The 17812-nt window shown below is 47.4% G+C and overlaps 5 protein-coding genes across 5 annotated transcripts, besides 4 other annotated features; 2 read left to right on the top strand and 3 right to left on the bottom strand.

Moving 5' to 3' along the window:
* Positions 1-473: 473 nt before the first annotated feature.
* Positions 474-532: a repeat region (Identified by RepeatMasker using a combination of RepBase library and repeat library created with RepeatScout).
* Positions 533-637: 105 nt separating this feature from the next.
* Positions 638-783: a repeat region (Identified by RepeatMasker using a combination of RepBase library and repeat library created with RepeatScout).
* A 72-nt stretch (positions 784-855) lies between these two features.
* Positions 856-921: a repeat region (Identified by RepeatMasker using a combination of RepBase library and repeat library created with RepeatScout).
* A 38-nt stretch (positions 922-959) lies between these two features.
* Positions 960-999: a repeat region (Identified by RepeatMasker using a combination of RepBase library and repeat library created with RepeatScout).
* A 435-nt stretch (positions 1000-1434) lies between these two features.
* On the bottom strand, positions 1435-2340 carry UA08_02930 (hypothetical protein; the record flags this gene model as incomplete). The annotated part of the gene is made up of 1 exon (XM_020265027.1): positions 1435-2340. One exon carries the CDS (start codon positions 2338-2340, stop codon positions 1435-1437), a length of 906 nt encoding a protein of 301 aa, XP_020122643.1.
* A 1373-nt stretch (positions 2341-3713) lies between these two features.
* On the bottom strand, positions 3714-6224 carry UA08_02929 (hypothetical protein; the record flags this gene model as incomplete). Its single annotated transcript, XM_020265024.1, has 5 exons — positions 3714-4220; positions 4278-4547; positions 4601-4915; positions 4989-5812; positions 5921-6224. The coding sequence occupies 5 exons, from the start codon at positions 6222-6224 to the stop codon at positions 3714-3716; spliced, it is 2220 nt and encodes a 739-aa protein (XP_020122644.1).
* Positions 6225-8033: 1809 nt separating this feature from the next.
* UA08_02928 (hypothetical protein) lies at positions 8034-10910 on the top strand (the record flags this gene model as incomplete). Its single annotated transcript, XM_020265023.1, has 1 exon — positions 8034-10910. The coding sequence occupies one exon, from the start codon at positions 8034-8036 to the stop codon at positions 10908-10910; it is 2877 nt and encodes a 958-aa protein (XP_020122641.1).
* Positions 10911-11562: 652 nt separating this feature from the next.
* Positions 11563-12993, top strand: UA08_02927 (hypothetical protein; the record flags this gene model as incomplete). The annotated part of the gene is made up of 1 exon (XM_020265022.1): positions 11563-12993. One exon carries the CDS (start codon positions 11563-11565, stop codon positions 12991-12993), a length of 1431 nt encoding a protein of 476 aa, XP_020122642.1.
* Positions 12994-16078: 3085 nt separating this feature from the next.
* On the bottom strand, positions 16079-17549 carry UA08_02926 (hypothetical protein; the record flags this gene model as incomplete). The annotated part of the gene is made up of 6 exons (XM_020265021.1): positions 16079-16107; positions 16177-16471; positions 16527-16742; positions 16815-16847; positions 16910-17413; positions 17463-17549. 6 exons carry the CDS (start codon positions 17547-17549, stop codon positions 16079-16081), a joined length of 1164 nt encoding a protein of 387 aa, XP_020122639.1.
* Positions 17550-17812: the final 263 nt, after the last annotated feature.

Here is a 17812-nt window from a genome sequence, read left to right as displayed (position 1 = left end):
TCGTGCTTTCCCAAAAGCAAACATTGCTTTTTCCGGGACCGGATAAGTATACCACATAACCCGGTTCTTCGAATATAAGACAGGGCTATTTGTGCTTGCTATGATGCATATAATAGCTTAGATGCTAAGAAGAAATAGGTACTAAGTGTTTGTGAATACACAGGAGACTGAGACGACTGATTGGAATAGAAGGTAGAGAGAGGAGCATTAGTGAAACACCCCGAGATAAAAATAGGGTTGTGCTGAATCCTGAACTAATCCGGATTAGGAAAAAGGGTACAGTTGTTCACCTTCAAGGAAGGGAAAGGTGGGGCTACAGGTGTAACGGGTGTTGAAAAGTTTTAGTGTTAAAAGTGGATTGGGTGAATCAAAAGTCTTGGCACTATGTAGTTACCTGATTTCCATTGCCAAGCCTCTTTTTGTTAGATTTGCACACACGCTAAATTATTCAACACCCGTTCACCTGCGACCCGCCAACTTGCATGATACTAGACAGAAACTAGCACCACTGAGGAAAAGTGTTCGATTAAAGAACGACCTTAACACGAATCATTCGTGGCCAGTATACACTTGCCATGCACGACAAACGTATATACCAGTATACAGGAAGGACGTATACTAAAGCGTATACTGAGACAACTATATAAGCACGCTCTTTCATATACTTACTTTATACTTATCATACTTCTTTAGTCTACTTGCTTTGATTATACGCCGAGTCAGCAAGGCAAATTGTAGTTGAAGTATTATAACACTTCGAGGGGATTCTCCTATTCTGGTTGTGTTGTCAATTTCTATGTGTTTATGTTTATTACGACTCCATTTATCCAAGTCAATCAAACCTCAGAAAACCTCTGTTGTCAGAGGAACAGAACGTCACAGCAATGGATAAGGAACACTAATGCGTAGGAACAAAGGATTCTCCAAAGACCACCTACCTTGCTATGGATATTAAGATATAACGTATTTTCCTAGTAAACCGAACACCCGAGTAAACAGATTGGTTTGGTCATGTGACAATGTAGGTAACGGGTTACCCTTGGTCCTAACAAGTTTACAGCGCAGGGGATAAGGCGCTTCGCTGTCATGCAGGAAAACCTCTTCTAGTGGAGCTGAGATGTCGAGATGGCAAATCTCGTTTCACTCTCGGGTCCGGGCTTCTCCGAGGGTAGTCTGAAAGGAGAGTGAGAGTAGAAAGAAGAACGGAGTAAAGCCCTTGGACCGGTGTATTAGGTTTCGTATCGAGAAGTAGCAGCATTTATTAAAGCGCAAACCTTGGATAGGACTAGCTTAGAGTGCTTAGCTTTGATTATGTATCAATATGCCTAGATGTGGTAGGAGAGCTTGTGGAACAATCCCAAGTAATCCATGTTTATTAATCGTATTTGTAGGAAGTTGCAAACAAATAAAATCCATCACTGTCGACCAAGACTATCATCGCTCTTTTCCTGCCTCAATTGGAGGTCCTGGTTTCTTCGCTGAGATGGCTAAATACCGCCAAAGGCCACGACCCCGATACATCTGAACCCCAGCAACAGTATTGATAAAATACCGCTCTAAGCCAAAGAAGGTAATAACCAGGAAAGGAATGTAGGCAAGAAGGTAGAAAAGTCTTGCCATTGGTTTGATCCTTTCCGAGTAATCGCGTACGACGACTTCCGCGAATCCGGCATCTTCAAGCATTTGTTTAAACACACCAGGGTTTGAAAGAGTATTTGTTGGCATCGCTGCAAACTTGTTGATTTCGCGCATGGAACGTACAAGGGGCTCAGGGGTATCGTCGGTTAGTTCGTCGTGGTCATACTCGAACAAAGAAATGCGACCACCGGGCCGGAGTATGCGAAAGAAACCAGCCAAAACAGCCTCAGGGTCTGTAGCATGAACAAATGTTTCCATTGTGTAAACTCCATCAAAAGTGTCGCTTCCAAAACTTTCCAGGTGGTGGTAGTCCATTTTTCTCACATTCACCTGATTCTTGGGAAGGCTTGACCGAGCGAGATTACGGTTGGCTTTGTCCAGGTGGTGTTGAACAACGTCGATACCCTGGACTTTAAAGCCGTATTTACCTGCCAGGTGCATCGCAACATGGCCGACTCCACAACCCGCATCAAGAACGTATGCTCCCGATGGTAAGCTTAACGATTCTGCCATCTTATCTTCCATCGCGCGTAAGGCCCTGTTGATGGGGAATGGCCACCAGGTATCATATTCGTAATAACCGAAATGTCGAGTACCCCCGAGCACGAGCCGATAACCAATTCGTGATTCAAAAGAGTGGTAATAAGATTGAAGTTGACCGTTGATATTGACAAGTGGCTCTTGATCTGTGTCTGAGGCCATGGTGGATGGCATTATGATATGTGTCAAAACAGTTGCTTCCTGGTTCTCTGAGGTTGATCGCGACGTGGCCCTAGAGCTAACAGCGGTGCATTGCTGCAAACACAGCAAACAGGCCTCTCCCGAGTAAATCAGACCATTGATAACTTCTATGGCTTTTGTCCATTCTCCATATATTCCCAAAATGAGTTGTGTCGATGAACAATGATATTCTTTCTCCTCTAGAAGCCAGGATCTCAGACTTTGTACAGGTGGACTCGTTCCTCACCTCAACTTTCTTTAAGGTATGCTGGTAGTTTCTGGGAGCCTTGGAGCCTTAATGCTTTACGCTAGTACATAATAAGTTTAGTTACAACGTACAAACTCAAACTTGTTACGGCGTTACGGCAATACTGGGGGTTTCGTATAGTTAGAATCGGGGTTTTACACAAATCATTGGCCAGGACAGAATTTCCTATATTAGATGGGCATGAAAATCAACAATGGAGATCTACATAGCAATTAATGCGTAGTGATGATAGATGATACAGCCTGGGATAATTCGTGACAACGTTAAGCAAGAAGCCTCGAAAATAAACAGACAGGCAAGAAGAAATTAACAACTTGCAGAAGGGTAGTCGACAGAAGCCACGCACACGGTTCGCCTTTTTAGCAAGAGACAACGACGCACCAAAGCCGACGAAGAAAGACGTGTAAGCAATTAGTTTTGCTGGAGAAGCGGAGACCGAACGAGATGAAATACTACAAGAAATTCAATCATGTCCCTCTTCAGTTATTGACAGCGTCAATGCGACAGTGAGACGAGCATCGTATGCAAGGAAAGCATCACGCCGATAAACACCAAGTCAACAAGAACGAACAGGAAAAGAAATGACAATTATATAAAAGAAGATACAAGAGCATGCAGAACCCCAGAATATCTAAATCGCTGAATCACCTGCCGTTTCAAGCCATGTATGACCGCCGCTTAACGGAGACAAACGAGGCTTCAATGAAGAAAAAGCCATGGTATCGCATTCCCATACGTATCGGGATCCAAAAACATATCAATGTAATGCGTATCGCAAAAGTCAAACGAGCTTCGGACCATAACCGAAGCAGACACAGATAACTCGACGCCATGCGTAATATGGTTCACAGAAGATTGCTTGGGAAAAAGGAAACACAAATCAAATCGTAGTCAACAGCAAACGAGAAAATAGGGAATCATATATCCAGGGTGAGAAAGAAGAAAAATAGTAAGCACGAACTCCCAGCTAGAGAAACAAAAATAAATAGCAAAAGTCCTGCCTGATACGCCAGTTACCGATTTTCCCCTTTTTGGAAAAGAAACCAAAAGTGGTAAAAGTATACCAAGGAGTAGCAAGAAATAAACCCTAAGCATTGCCTTTATGCCTCTTACCAGCACCAACCTTGGGGCTTGCTCTCACTTTAGGTGCAGGTCCGGCTCCATTCACTTCAGCACCGTCATCACCTTCGGTTTTGACAGTGCTTGCACGGCGGCGTTTGTTTGAAACATTCGGGCTTGTGTTCGCACTGGCCCCTTGACTACCATTCGCCGCTAAAGAAGTCTGGTTTTGCTGAGGTATCACCCCAGGTCCCATAATGTGGTTTTGCGCCGGACTCGGATGAGCCGAGTTTCCTAGGTGCGGAGAAGCCTGTGCGCCAGGTAGCCCCATGTGGCCTACTGAAGGAGAAGCAAACTGGGATGGACCATTAAGGCCAGGTGTACGCTGGCCTTGAACCTGCTGTTGAGCGGAGGCATTCATACTCTGTTGGACCATCATAGCAGTAACATCTCGAAGTATATCCATAGAGCTCTTCTGAGGGTTACTCGTACTATGATATATCAAACTCGTCATTGACGACATAGTCTCCGCGATCTACATAGCATAACATGTTAGTTATTTGATCAGTCCAATAGGAATTTTCAGCTTTACCTCGAGGAAACACTGGACACTATGCGGAAGTCCATTTGCGTTTACTAACGACTCTGGGGGGGATATCGTAGGCTGTACGGGCGCCTGCTTCTGCTGCATTCGTTTGCTAGCATTCTTGGTCACACGGGGACTTGGCTTCTGTTCAACTGGTTCCGGTGGTTGAAGAAGGTTGCGAGGGATGTATTCCCGAAAACCAGAAACGGATATATCAACCAAGTCAAATTTGAAATCCGGGTTAACAAGCACTTTGAGCGAACCATTGACAAAGAGCTATTTAGGGGTTAGATTGTATATCGCTATTTATGGGATCAGAGTTGACAAACCTGACAATCATTGGCGAACCAATAAATGAAACTAACTTTAGGACTAAACACGACGCGGTAGCCGTTTTGAGGAGAAAATTCTTGCGTCGCCTCCATGTGTGTTTGGATCCTCCTGATGCCGTTATTGAAGAGCGTGACGTAATAGCGAGGTAGGATGGTTGCATTGACCTCGAAAGATTTTGATCCAGTGCCTGGTGTCAGCATTCCCTGGCGCAAAACGCCCCAGGGCTGGCCAGTGGCCCCGTGGAAGGTAGTATTGTAGTATTTATTCACGACGTCTTGCCAGAAAATGAGATCCGCATCTTCGCCTTTGCTCTGCAAAATGGAAGACGGGTAGAATTAGTAAATTTGCGCTTCGTATAATTAGCAACTGTCACGAAAACCATACCTCATAATTGCTTAAAGTCTCGAAATAGCTATTGACATATTGGGTCAATGACCCTTTGTTATTTTGCAAAAATGAGTTCATATTCGCCCGCCGTTGTTGTTCCATGATGATTTGATGTTGCATTTTCATATGTTCTGGATTAGACATAGCCTGCTGCTGTTGTTGAGTCATTTGAACTTGTCCTTGTAGCTGTGGCGTTGGTTGTGGGCCATTCTGTGGTTGCACTTGAGACGGCGGCTGCTGTGGTTGTTGCTGATTAGGTTGGACCTGCGGCTGTGGTTGCTGCTGGGGTAGCGTTGGCTGTGCGGGAGGAATCTGTTGATGTTGAGGATTGGGTGTCGGTTGTGGTGGCGGTTGAGAACCCTGGTTAGACGGGGGTTGCGGAGTTGAATGCTGTGGAGGATTAGACTGCTGCGATGGTGTTGCGCTTCCAGGAGGAACTGGAAGACCGGGTTGCGGTTGGGGAGTAACGCTTTGTGGCGGTACTGCTGCTCTCTGTTGCGGCGTATGCTGGCCTTGTTGATTGTTTGCCTGAGCTGCCGCTTGCGCCTGTGCTTGCTGCATAGCAAGAAATTGTTGTTGTTGTTGTATATTCGGAGGCAGCTGCGGCATCTGTTGCTGAAAATGCATCATATTAACTGGCCCGCGCATATTAGGATTTTGCATAGCAGACAATTGGGCTTGGCTGAGTCCCTGCGTTCCAGCTGGTAGAGAGACAGGTATGCCGCCATGGTGCGCGAGGTGCTGCTGTTGCGCAAGTATCCGCTGTTGGTGTCGCGCTAGCATCTGCTGCTGTTGTAGCATTTGATTGCTGTTCGCGGGATCTGTAGAACGATGAGGTTAGGGCCAAGACAACCGCTGAAAATAATCCAAAGGCATGTAGTGTAGCAATTCCCGAAGAAAAAGAAAGAAAAAAAAAAAAAAAAACTTACTCATTCCGAACTGCTGCTGTTGCTGAAGGAGATGTGCTTGCGCAGGACTTAGGTGTTGTAGAGCATGTGCATTTGGCACTGGTCCGCCAGGACCGGTTGTCGCGCCAGGAGGCATACCGGCCATCATGGGTCCCGGTTGGCTAACCTGAGGCCCAGCAGCAGCGGACACACCAGGGTGCATCTGTTGCACCATACCAGGTCCTTGAAGGCCCATGTTCGGATGTTGAGCTTGACTCATTGGATGACCAGGAGGCAACCCGGCATGTTGAGGAATGCCTTGATGGGCAGGAAACGGCTGAGTCATCATCATCGCTATGTCCAATGAGCCCTCAGCCGCGTGAAGGCTTGCGAGGACGACCTAAATCGCACGATATTGTAACGATGGCTAGGGACAAAGGCACTCCGAATGAGCTGCGAAATGCGATCGATACGAGGCGAACGCGGTCAATCAGATACCGATTGCGATAACAGTACAAGCCGCGTTAAGCGTCCGATGGAAGGCCAGGACACTGCAGGCTGGCGACAGAGCCTGGGTCAAGACGGGCCAGGGACAGGCACACCCAAGAGCATCGATCACGACCAGATGCTGAGTCGCGTCTCCGTGGTGATTCGGCGGATCAGAGCAGCCCTTGTCAGGCGGACGCTTTCCGGAAGAAGGCGCTTTGAGAACCTCTAAACGCAATGGCGAGGCAGCAGGAATTCTGATGTAGCAATTCTTGAGGCCGGGGCGGCCGTTTGGGGATAATGGCTGACTGCCTGCACAGAGAGATGGAAGGTTTCGGAGAGGGGCTAAGTTAGGTAGGGGCTGGGCTGCCTGGCTGGCAACTTCAAGTGGCCCAAGAACGGCAACGGCGAATTTCAAGACGGACACCGGAGCCTCACCTCACTTTATCGAGAGTCTCTTCCGTGGCGTGATCAACGCACGTCAGGCTATCTTGACTGAGTCTCTGGACTGCGAGAAGGGAAAAGCCAGACTGTCTTAGGGCGATCAGGAGACACGATGAGAAGAAAATCGAGGGAAATCCGCTGCAGGAGCACGGCATACGCAGCTGCCATCCCGAGCGTGTTCTGAGGCACGCCAGGCCTATCCGGGAGATCACGTGCGCATCGCGCTATTTTTTCCCGCCTTTCCTTCGGTCGATTTGTCGGTCATATTTTTTTTTTTCCCTATTTCTTCTAGTCTTTTTCTTTCCACAAGCAATAATGGACGCTGAGTGCTGCTACTTCCTCTTAGACATCCGATCTTAATTGCCCGACGATCTTCTCGTACCAGGTTAGTTTTCCATCACACGCTGCAACCTTTCACAATCCCTCCGTCTACAAGATGACAAACCACTTTTTTTCTTCTTTATTACCTGAATCGCCCCTGAAGAGACATTCGGGCCTTCCTTTCCCGGTTGGCCTGCTACTTGCCAGTATACCTTGTCTGATCCTTTACTTTGGAGATCCATATCATTCCTTCGTTGCACTAGTCACCTGGATGGCATCATGCTAACATGACATGGCTAGAACTGATCACCTCGAGTTTGGTACAGCGGTCGATGTAGGAATCACTTTGAAGGGCGGCATACCAGTTTGATTTCATGGGAATAGACCCAACTTGCACTTTGGCTCTGCTTGGACATGGTGCGATTCGCTTAATCTATATATATAGGTAATTCTTTGACCATGAAGTCTACGCTTTTGGAAATAGTAATACATTCAAATCAGCTAGCGATATCAAAAATATATCTTATACAGATGTCTGTCAAACGTATAACAATGCTTGTTTTTTTTTTTTTTCTCTTTGTATAAGAAAGAAAATGTAAACACGCTAAAAAAAACCGACACCTCAGGAATCAGGCAATAAACTTCAAAGGAACGCCAAGCCTAGACCCATCTGAGATTCTGAATCCTATCTTAGCTAGTCCAATTTTGCGCTGTCGTTTCTTTGAACTACCTAGGTAATAATAGACCGAGTACTACTGCCATCCATCAAAACACCGGCTCTCACGACCCCATACCATTGCATCTTCGGATGCCCTTCTGCACACTCTGCCCTAAATAGCAGAAGCATTTCCTCCTTGTTTCTGTTCAAAAAGACATATTGAGCTGGTCTCACCAGGCCGTTGCCATGCAAAGTGCCTTACTCCTACCATCCCATGTCGTTCGGTCCTGTCGTCTCATCGCTGGTCGTCGATACGCGCCCTCGTTGTCTACATCTTCTCGCTACTTTCATCACTCGCTTCTTCGGCAGTCTCGGCCCTCGTCGGAATCCAATGGCTCTTCCGGCGCGAATCACGACACCCCGAAGGAGGTAAAGCCAGCCGCTGTGGATACTCAGTCTTCAGAGCAAGGTCGGGATACAGCTTCTCCGAATCAGTCCTCAGCTGGACGAAGGAGTTATATAGCGGGTCTTCGTCGTACATGGAAGGATAAGAAATTTCCGGCTGAAGATATCCCCGTCGCAGCCACGATTCCTCAATGGTTTCTCAATGAAAACGTTATCACGTACGGGCAGGTCGACCGTCTCGAGGGTCCAACACCCACTTTGGTGGATGTTCAGCGACAGCCACAATCACCTGTTGATGATGGTGTAAAAGATCGCCAGGCGAGCCCACTGGAGAATGGTAGTGAGGCTGGCAATAGCGGAGCTCCTGAGTCGACTGATGGCGGTAGTCGCTATGTAGTAAGCTCCGATTCTTGGGAGAAGTTGCACGCAGCAGTCAAGGCAGGGTTTATGTTTCCGTCGGCCAAGTACGCCGATGATCCAGCGACAGAAAGGTCGCATCTCCTTGTACGATATCCTGGCAACGACGGGACCGACGGAATTCTTTTTTTGAACGCCGTTGTGCAAAGGCTTGCCAAAGAAGTAGAAGCGGATCTGGTGACTTTGAACGCTCAAGATATCGCTCGGCTATGCAGCGAACAAGAAAGGGCAGAAGGTGGTGCGGTATCTTCCATTCGAAACTTGGGTTATGAAGTTTACAGCGACTGGAAAAGACTATCCAAGCCAGATGTGGGCGGTGAATGGTCTGATGAAATAGCTGGGGATGATGTCGAGGGTTCATTCCCCATCGCGGGCTCTAACATTCGCCCGCGCATAGTATCTGTTGAAAGTAGCCTTCCCGACACACAACTCCCCAATTGGTTGCTGTCCCTCACAGGGACAGGCGCGGACAGTACGAGCAATCGAGGAGCTCGTACGGAGACAGGTACCTGGTTGCGCCTTATAAATCAATTAATATCGCCATCCCCACAACCAAAGCCTGTTTCCAATAACGGTTCTTCGGAGCCAAATCACGAGACTGGTCAAGAATCGAATGATCAGCCAAGAATGATCATTCATATACAAAATTATTTGGAAGTGATGAAATCTCGCGAGGGCTCCAAATTTCTCAGATTATTCTTCAAGACGATTCATAGCCGGCGGCGTGAGGGCCAAAAAGTACTACTTATAGGAACCTCCTCACAGCCTCGAAACTCACTTGCAGACCCGACAAGAGCGAAGAAGATCAATGAGCAAATGACGCTCTCTGTCGATACCTCGGCTGTGCCTTTCGGATTTCCTCTTTGGGTCGTTCCCGCGATGGAAACGTCAATTGTAGATCGACTTCTGGCAGAAGACCGAAAAGCCCACATACGGCAGACGAATATACGCAATCTTCAAGACATGATTCGCAAGCGAGTGGATTATGATGCCATTCCCATAGACGACGAAATATTTGATATGGCTTCTTGGCCCACGGAAGCAGATACAATTTCTGACCTACGTTTAGATTCTCACTACTGGTTTTTCAGTAGCGTTCATCATCATATCACATTAGCCATGGGCTGTGTACAGCCGAACGAGACGTTTAGTTTAAAACACATTCGACAAGCTTGGAGAATTCGGGCGAGGAATATAGGCATTCGTGACGAATGGATTCAGGACCCAACATCAGGCACAACCTATGCGGATACACCTGGAGCGAACGGAACATCGAAAGTGGATGCGGCTCTACATCTTGGATGTAACAAATATGAAAAGAAGCTTCTCAGTGGCGTCGTCAAGGCCGACAGTATCCGCACGACGTTCGCTGACGTCCACGTCCCCCCAGGGACGGTGGAGGCATTGAAGACACTGACTTCCCTGTCTTTAGTAAGACCGGAGGCCTTTACATACGGTGTCCTTGCAACTGATAAAATACCTGGGATGCTTCTGTACGGACCGCCTGGCACAGGAAAAACACTTCTTGCAAAAGCTGTGGCTCGAGAGAGCGGTGCTACCGTCCTTGAGATCAGTGGATCCGACGTCTACGATATGTACGTTGGTGAAGGCGAGAAGAATGTTAGGGCGATCTTTACCCTGGCGAAGAAGCTTAGCCCATGTGTGGTATTTATTGATGAAGCAGACGCTATTTTTGGCTCCAGAAACCAAGGACGAAACCGACCTACTTCTCACCGGGAACTTATCAATCAATTCCTGCGCGAATGGGATGGTATGAATGATATGTCCGCTTTTATTATGGTAGCGACAAACAGACCATTTGATCTCGACGACGCTGTTCTTCGACGTCTTCCCCGGAGACTCTTGGTGGATCTGCCCACCGAACAGGATCGTGAATCTATTCTCAAGATACACCTGAAGAATGAACAACTAGATCAGTCTGTAGACCTCTCAGACTTGGCACATCGGACTCCATTCTATTCAGGATCTGATCTCAAAAACGTCTGTGTGGCTGCTGCACTTTCTTGCGTCCGCGAGGAATATGAGCAGGCAGCTAATCATACGGGTGACGCACCGTATCAGTACCCGCCGCGACGTGTTCTTAACAAAGCACACTTTGAACGTGCGATGGAGGAAATCAGCGCATCAATCAGTGAAGACATGTCGTCACTGGACGCCATTCGCAAGTTCGACGAAAAGTACGGTGATCGCAAAGGTCGGCGCAAGAAGAACCCGGCATGGGGGTTTATGCCTGTAGGCGATGCACAAACGGCGTCAGATACCATTCGCGTGCGGACCTGATCTCCATCGTTAGTAATGCTATAGTTTCGACTTGTATTTTTACTCTGTAACACTGTTGTTATATATAATGTGTACCATATTTGAAGACGACCTGTTAGATTCGGATATACTGAGGAAGGCCTCGGTTTAATAGATATGCTTGTTCAGTTTGAGCCAGTGAACGAGCCTTCTACCACAAAGCTGCCCAGCAAATGAATCTATAATACATATCATTGCAATGCGAAGTAAGTTCGGAGTAACTATACATGCGTACTTACCAACTATACGGCGTGTACTCCGTACTCTGTAAGGATACGGAGTAAGTTCGGTATTTATCAGGCGATTAATTACACCCAATGCGGCAGTCAGGGGTGGCTCCCACTAGCGGCAATTTACTCCGGGCGCTTTCCTTTCGGCATCATTGGTCGCCGCCTTCCACAGTTGATCTTCCTCTTGCTTTGCATCACGAGCCCAGTCTCTTCACATCACTGATACCCAACCTTGGGCGGAAAAAGACAACATCACAGCATTTTTATTATTGTTATTTGCTAGAGGTTCGTGGTATTGACGCCGCAATTCGAAAGACCAGCTTTCCCCGCTCGCTCCTCCCCGCACGGAACAATTGAATTGTTGGAATGGAAGTTGGGAAAACAAAGGCCGGACAAACCAAATAATGGCTACCAACACATCGTCGTCTACATCTGTGTTCCCTACTTTTCGTCGAAAGTCAGTCAGTAAAGCGGCAGATGCAGAAGCGAAACAGAAACGGGAAATAGCTGTGCGGGAGGCAAAACAACATGTCAGAGATGTCGTTCGTGCAGACTGGGCTTTTGACGCCCCTTGCACACTTTGGTCATCGTCACCGACATCTTCCTCGCTTTTGTCAAAGACGGCAGCTTTAGCAACCGCAACAGCAACGGCATCGGTTTCGAATATCCAATCTGGCACGGATGTGCGAGCCAACATTGTGCAGTGGCGGATGCGAGAACCGGGGAGCAGCTCCGAATCTGATTCAGAGTTGGATACTCATGTTCGTAATGCTTCCGAGTGCGTCAGTGCAAAGGCGGATCCGTACAGATTCGAGGGTCCAGATGCTATCAAATCTACCATCCTGGAACGTGGTCGAAGACGCCGAGCAGATCTGGAGCAGGAAATGAAGTGGAACCCGGGACTACGGTTTTTTACGGAAAGACGGGACACATGGACTGGAGCAAAAATACGAAGGAGCGTAGTGCAGCGACGGCGACGACGAGCGTCTGCCAACCTTCAGTCCTCCTCATTGTCACCAAAAGAAGGAGACGAGGTTACAACACCATCTCTCAGCCGAAATGCGGAGGGTAACAGTAACGTCGATGTTAGAGCAAATTTTAACTCGCTAGAAAAGTCTTCTTCGCCAGTACGGCTTTCGACCGATTTGCTTGAAGATCTGGCGCTATCAGAAGAAAAGTCGAGAAATACAACTACAACCACGGAAGAGAAGGATGATGCTCACTCTGACCGCTATGATTTGGATGGAGATGATGCCGACAGTGACGATAATGAAAACTACGACTACGACTCTGATGATTCGATGATACCAGTGATGGAGCCATTTATTGCTGATTCCAACTATGTAAGATCATCAATAACACCGGCTATATATGCGTCATTGTACAGTAAGGTAATAGTCCAAGGACTCACGCCTACAATCCCCATCAATCTCTCTGATATTACAAGAACACTGGTGGCAGGATGGAAATCAGATGGTCAATGGCCACCCAAACCCACGGTTCCTCCACCAGGGTCAGACGTGCCGGTACGAAGGAAAGGCAAGGGTCAGTTCTCATCAAAGAATGACAATGTTACGGTCGATGGTGTTGTAAGTGGTGGGCTTCTTCCTCCTGCTGGTCGAAAGCCTAGTTTCAGTAATCAGGCGACAAATGCAGTCAAGAAGGTTTTGGCGTTGTCTTCTCATTCTTTCCATCTTCGTCGATCGAGTCGTGATTCCACGGAAGTCGCTTCTCCTACTTTACGGCGTACGTCAGCGGCAGATGGTTCTGTAGCTGATGCTCCGCTGGTGGAGGTGGAAACGAGGCATCCTCATGGGTTCAAAAAGCCTGCGTAGGCTGATCAGATCAAGATTGGCTATGTTTCATTATTGTTATTATTGTTATCATTACTACTACCATACTTAACGAATCAGACAAGATGCGCATGACTATTTTACTTGTTTCGAGTATCCAATCATGCCTCTGGGCATTGACGTCCTTGCACATGACTTCAAGTTCCATGAGAGGTGCCGAAGCCAAACCTTGACAACAAGATATCGATCCTCCAGCAACTACAAGACACATGAAGGAATGGCATTAAATAAAGAGACCCAGTTGGGTCTCCCCCCGTCCACAAAGGAACATTTCTATTAATCAATGGTTCAGTTCGAGAAAGCCTACCAAGACATGAGAGTCGGGCGTCGTTTCAACCCCAAAACACACGCCGAGACGAGCGTCAACCTATACATGGTCATCCCAAACGTCAATCAACAAACGTACGACCGCGAACTTTAATGTTCAAAAGACTGCACTTTAATCGAATCCTTCTACCCAGAACTCAATGTTCTGGTTATCGAAAGGCCCGTGTGAGCCCACGAGAGTGCTCGGGGGTTTTTGGAGCAAATCATTATCCAAAAGCTTGTGGCCATGGAGATGGAACCAGTCTATGCCATGCAATTATTTGATGGAGCACATATCAAAAGCAAGAGTCGCATCAAATGCCCTGATTTGTCTTAAATGCCCGAAGATCTCCTAGCTGGAAGATTTCCCTGGGGGGCCGACATTCGTCGTGGAGGTTGGCTTGGGGCGAGCCAAAGCGGAAACTTGATCAGAATGCTCGTTGGTGGCTAAACGAATCTGAAGAAAGAGATGTAAAGCCGCTTGGACTATCAATATCAATAAGCTGAAGGAATTTAGATATTCAAATCGAAGCCTGATCTTTGATCAATCGCCCGACAAGGGCAGGGAAAGGACCAGGGGTCACTCAGCGCGTTAGAATATGGAAGCCGAGTGACGATGATGCCACCCCCATCCGCGTTAGTGGCAATGATCCCTTGAAACTAGCCTTTTCAGATCTAATCCTTCGAGAGGCCAAGGAATATGAACGCGATATCCTCTTAGAGAAGGACGATTTGATGTATTTGGCAAGGAAGGTATGGCGTGAGGCCAAATCTGAGCTCCATGAGGATGATTATGATGGCCATACGGAGGGGCCGCCCAAGAGAAGGCTCGTTGAAAGGAATTTCCCCCTTGTGAGCATCCTAGGGGTTCACCGCTATAGTATAGACTCAGGGCTGTTGTTATTTTCAGCTGCTGTCCTTCTGATTATCAAATGGCGTAATATACTCAAGTGTCTTGGTGCTTTTGAGACCAACTTTCTCCACGGTAATCTTATAACTATTCCTCATAGGCTTTTTATGATATGCTCTTCCTTCTTTCTACTTCCCAAGAAGTGGCCGCCGGTGGATATGGATTTTCTGCAAGACCAAATAGGTGGTGACCTTTGCCCTCCCTCCAATTGCTGTGAAATATGCATCTTCTACTGGAAGATAAGGCTAACAGCATTGCACAGTTCTAATACTGAACAAATTCAATGGCTGACTGCTTATGCGGTGCAAACAGGCTTCTTTCGTTTCAGGGAGTGTACAGGTGGCAGTGCTGCTGTGCTACCATCTTCAGGCTTGTGTAGAATAACGGGGGCGAAACTCGTTGGCTTTCAACGACACCTAACTAGTATATCACTTGAATACAGCTGTTGATCAAGAGGCTTATGGTTACACTTTTTTTTCATCTATTTCACTAAGAGTGGATCTGTTGGCAGCAAAAACTTCACCACCGTTGTAAAGTAACATTATGCCCTAATTCCGAACTATGAGTGAGGCACTGCTAGCAAACATGCAACTACCTGATGCAGGCCCCACGTTGGCTTCCTGCAGATAACAGATCGGTTTCATAATGGCCCCAATCGTGCCCTTGGTTGGTCCACAAATTTAGATACCAATTCTCGTTCCCATGCAGGGGTGTTGTACGCTGGCCAACCAGCGCTGTGAGATAACCGCCCATGTAAGTGACTTTTAATCCTATATCACGGCGAGTCAAAAACGTGCCTTGGGACCGGATTCCAGGTGACAGGTATCTTAAAATAGACTTTGGCTACACTCCAGTCAACTTGATGTTCATACTCGTATTCAGCAGTATGTTTTTCATTGCCTGGGATTTCTATTTCCCAAGCGCATCGGAACGCCTTCTATGGCGCATTGCTAGTATATACACTATCGCATTTGGCCTTATTGGGAGTGTCATTATCGAACTCTGGATCTTCATATTCCTCCCTCGATTCAAGGAGACGGCAAAATACGAATTGAGTTTGTTTGAGGAATTGCTCAAGGAAGAACCGTTTCCTAGTTGGTATATGACGATTCTTGGTCGGAGCAAAGATGACGATGATGCCTGTGCTCCTATTTCAGGAGCTGCTGAGAGTCAAAGACTATACGATCTCACGGAGAAGCTGACTCCAGGCCCAATACGTCGTTTCTTATCTCGGACTGTGAACATATCTCCCGACAGCGACCCGCATATGAGTATGCCTATTGGTCTTTTGCTTCCGTCGACGGTTCTCTGTGCTTTGTATATGGTTTGCCGGATTTATATTCTCACGGAGGACTTCATTGGACTTAGGTCTCAGCCTTCAGGGGCATACGATACAGTTGATTGGCTCTCGTTTATTCCACATATATGATCTTGACGTATTGCTAGGAATATACCCCTGCATGTATGTAAGTATAAATATAGATTCGTATGTATGTATCTGTATGAAGGAAGTGAGAATTCAACTCTTTCTTCTTGCTAGTGAACATTACCTCAATAGAAAAGAAACTGCAAACCGAATCATTCATGAAAGACTTCATACAGATATAACCAAATAGAAACACGCACAAATGCCCTATCAAGAATAAGAAAACGAAAGAAACAACAAAGGCAAAAAAAAAAAAGCTTCCACGTCATAATCCATTTCTCCGTTGTGCACCGTTAACAAAAGTATAATTCCATCATGAGACATACAGTATATGCGAAAAAAGAGAAGAGAAGAAAAGGATATCATATCAGACTGGGTTTTAGGGAATAAACAGCGGTCTTCATAAGGAATATCGATTTTACCCTTTAGTTGAGGCGGAATGCGTCGAGGATTACTATTCAGAAGATTAGTACTCTTTTTTTTTTTTTGAAGGAACTGAGGGGTGAAAGGGGGAGTATATTACCTTCATGACCACGACGACAACCAGAGCCCACCCACATAACAGTATTGACAAATGCGTAACGCTCATCGCCACTCTCCATGGACAGATTAAGGCGGTACTTGTACGTATTCGGGTTGATGGTGTCGGCATGACTAGGGTCGCTAAGTTTCTCTAGCACATCTTTGGCCCCGGTTAACCAGCCATTGGCCTTGACGATAATGTAGGCCGCCGGCTCATCGGCTGTTTGGAGAACGTAGTTTGCGCTTAAAGATGTGGCCATTTCTTTGACTGTGACTTGGGAATCTTGGCCGCCGGGCTGTGATTCCTTGTTAGTAAAAGCACATAGCAATAAGGAGCATGACTAGACGTACCAGAATGATACCCTTGCCCCATCGACCAGCCCATTGGCCCCCAACAAACGTCACCCAATCACGCCCACCCCAGACAGTGCTGCCAATGCTGACTTTGGGGTTCAATTTAATGCTCATGCGGAAATCGAGTTCGACGCTCGGGACGGGGATCTGCAGAGAGCGAGCAATATCGCCCTCGGGGAAAGTATGCAGCAGGTTGTTGGCGGGAATGGAATCCTTCATGACATTCAGATAGGTCGGGCATTCAAGTAAATGTTGGCGTTGACGGCTTGTGTTCTTCGCGCGTACCTGTTGGCAATAAATACATTGCACGGACAGGCACTATATCATGTAAGCTAAGATGGAAAAGGGACAAGGGCCAATGGAAAGGGAAAAGGACTTACTTTGTCTTCCTCCTTTGCGCGGAACTCCACAAACGCAGCATGGACGTCGTCAAGCGGTGGCGCGGGAAGATTCGATGTGCTCTGGCGGTTCTGCTTAGGCTTCGGGGTGGAGTGGCTGCGTTGTTGGTGAGAGAGCGGTGTCGACGATGGACCGCCGGCTTGCGACGAGCCTGGCGCGGGCAACGAGGGGCGATTCTGGAGATTCTGCAAGGGCGTCTGGATTGGAGTGGCATGCGGATTGACTCCATTCGACAGCATAGCTCCATTGGGGGTGCCTAGTTGCGCGGCGCTGGAAACGGGTCCTGGCGCCGCGGCGGAGGGCCCAGTGGGAGTGGCAGCGTAGGCATTCGCGGCGCCAATGCCGTTAGGGCCAGTTGCAGTTGCCTGAGGCTGGGGCGCAGGAGGATGGCCTCTGAGACCGGGACATTCCAGCAGGTGTTGCTTCTGGCGCGAAGTATTCTTTGCGCGAATCTGCTGGCAGTAGATGCATTGGACCGACAGGCACTGTAATTAACGAAGTCAGTATGGGGTGTCATGTTAATTACCAAGATACAGGATACAGGTCACGTGCCTTATCGTCCTCCTTAGCGCGGAACTCGACAAACGCAGCATGCACTTCCTGGTCAACCGTACGACCCATCGTGTTTTGAGCTGTTATTTTGCCTTTGCGTGTTGCACAGCGAGGAAAGGCGCGAAAAAATTGGGTGCCTTCAGGCAGTCAGGCTGTTTTATGCTGGGTATTGTCCAACAATACGCGAATTTCCAATGAATTGGGCTGGCAATACCAAAAGAGAGAGGGGAAAAAAATTTTGCCCGAGATAAATCAAGCAGTAAAGTAAGTAATGACGGCAAGGCGAGGGAACAAAAGGGTATTGGAAAGGAAAACTCGAGAGAGGGAGGAAG

This window comes from Talaromyces atroroseus (assembly GCF_001907595.1).
Source record: "Talaromyces atroroseus strain IBT 11181 chromosome Unknown scaffold_2, whole genome shotgun sequence".
Lineage (NCBI taxonomy): Eukaryota > Fungi > Ascomycota > Eurotiomycetes > Eurotiales > Trichocomaceae > Talaromyces > Talaromyces atroroseus.
Note: the sequence above shows the minus strand (reverse complement) of the source record. Positions and strands in the feature narration are given on the sequence as shown.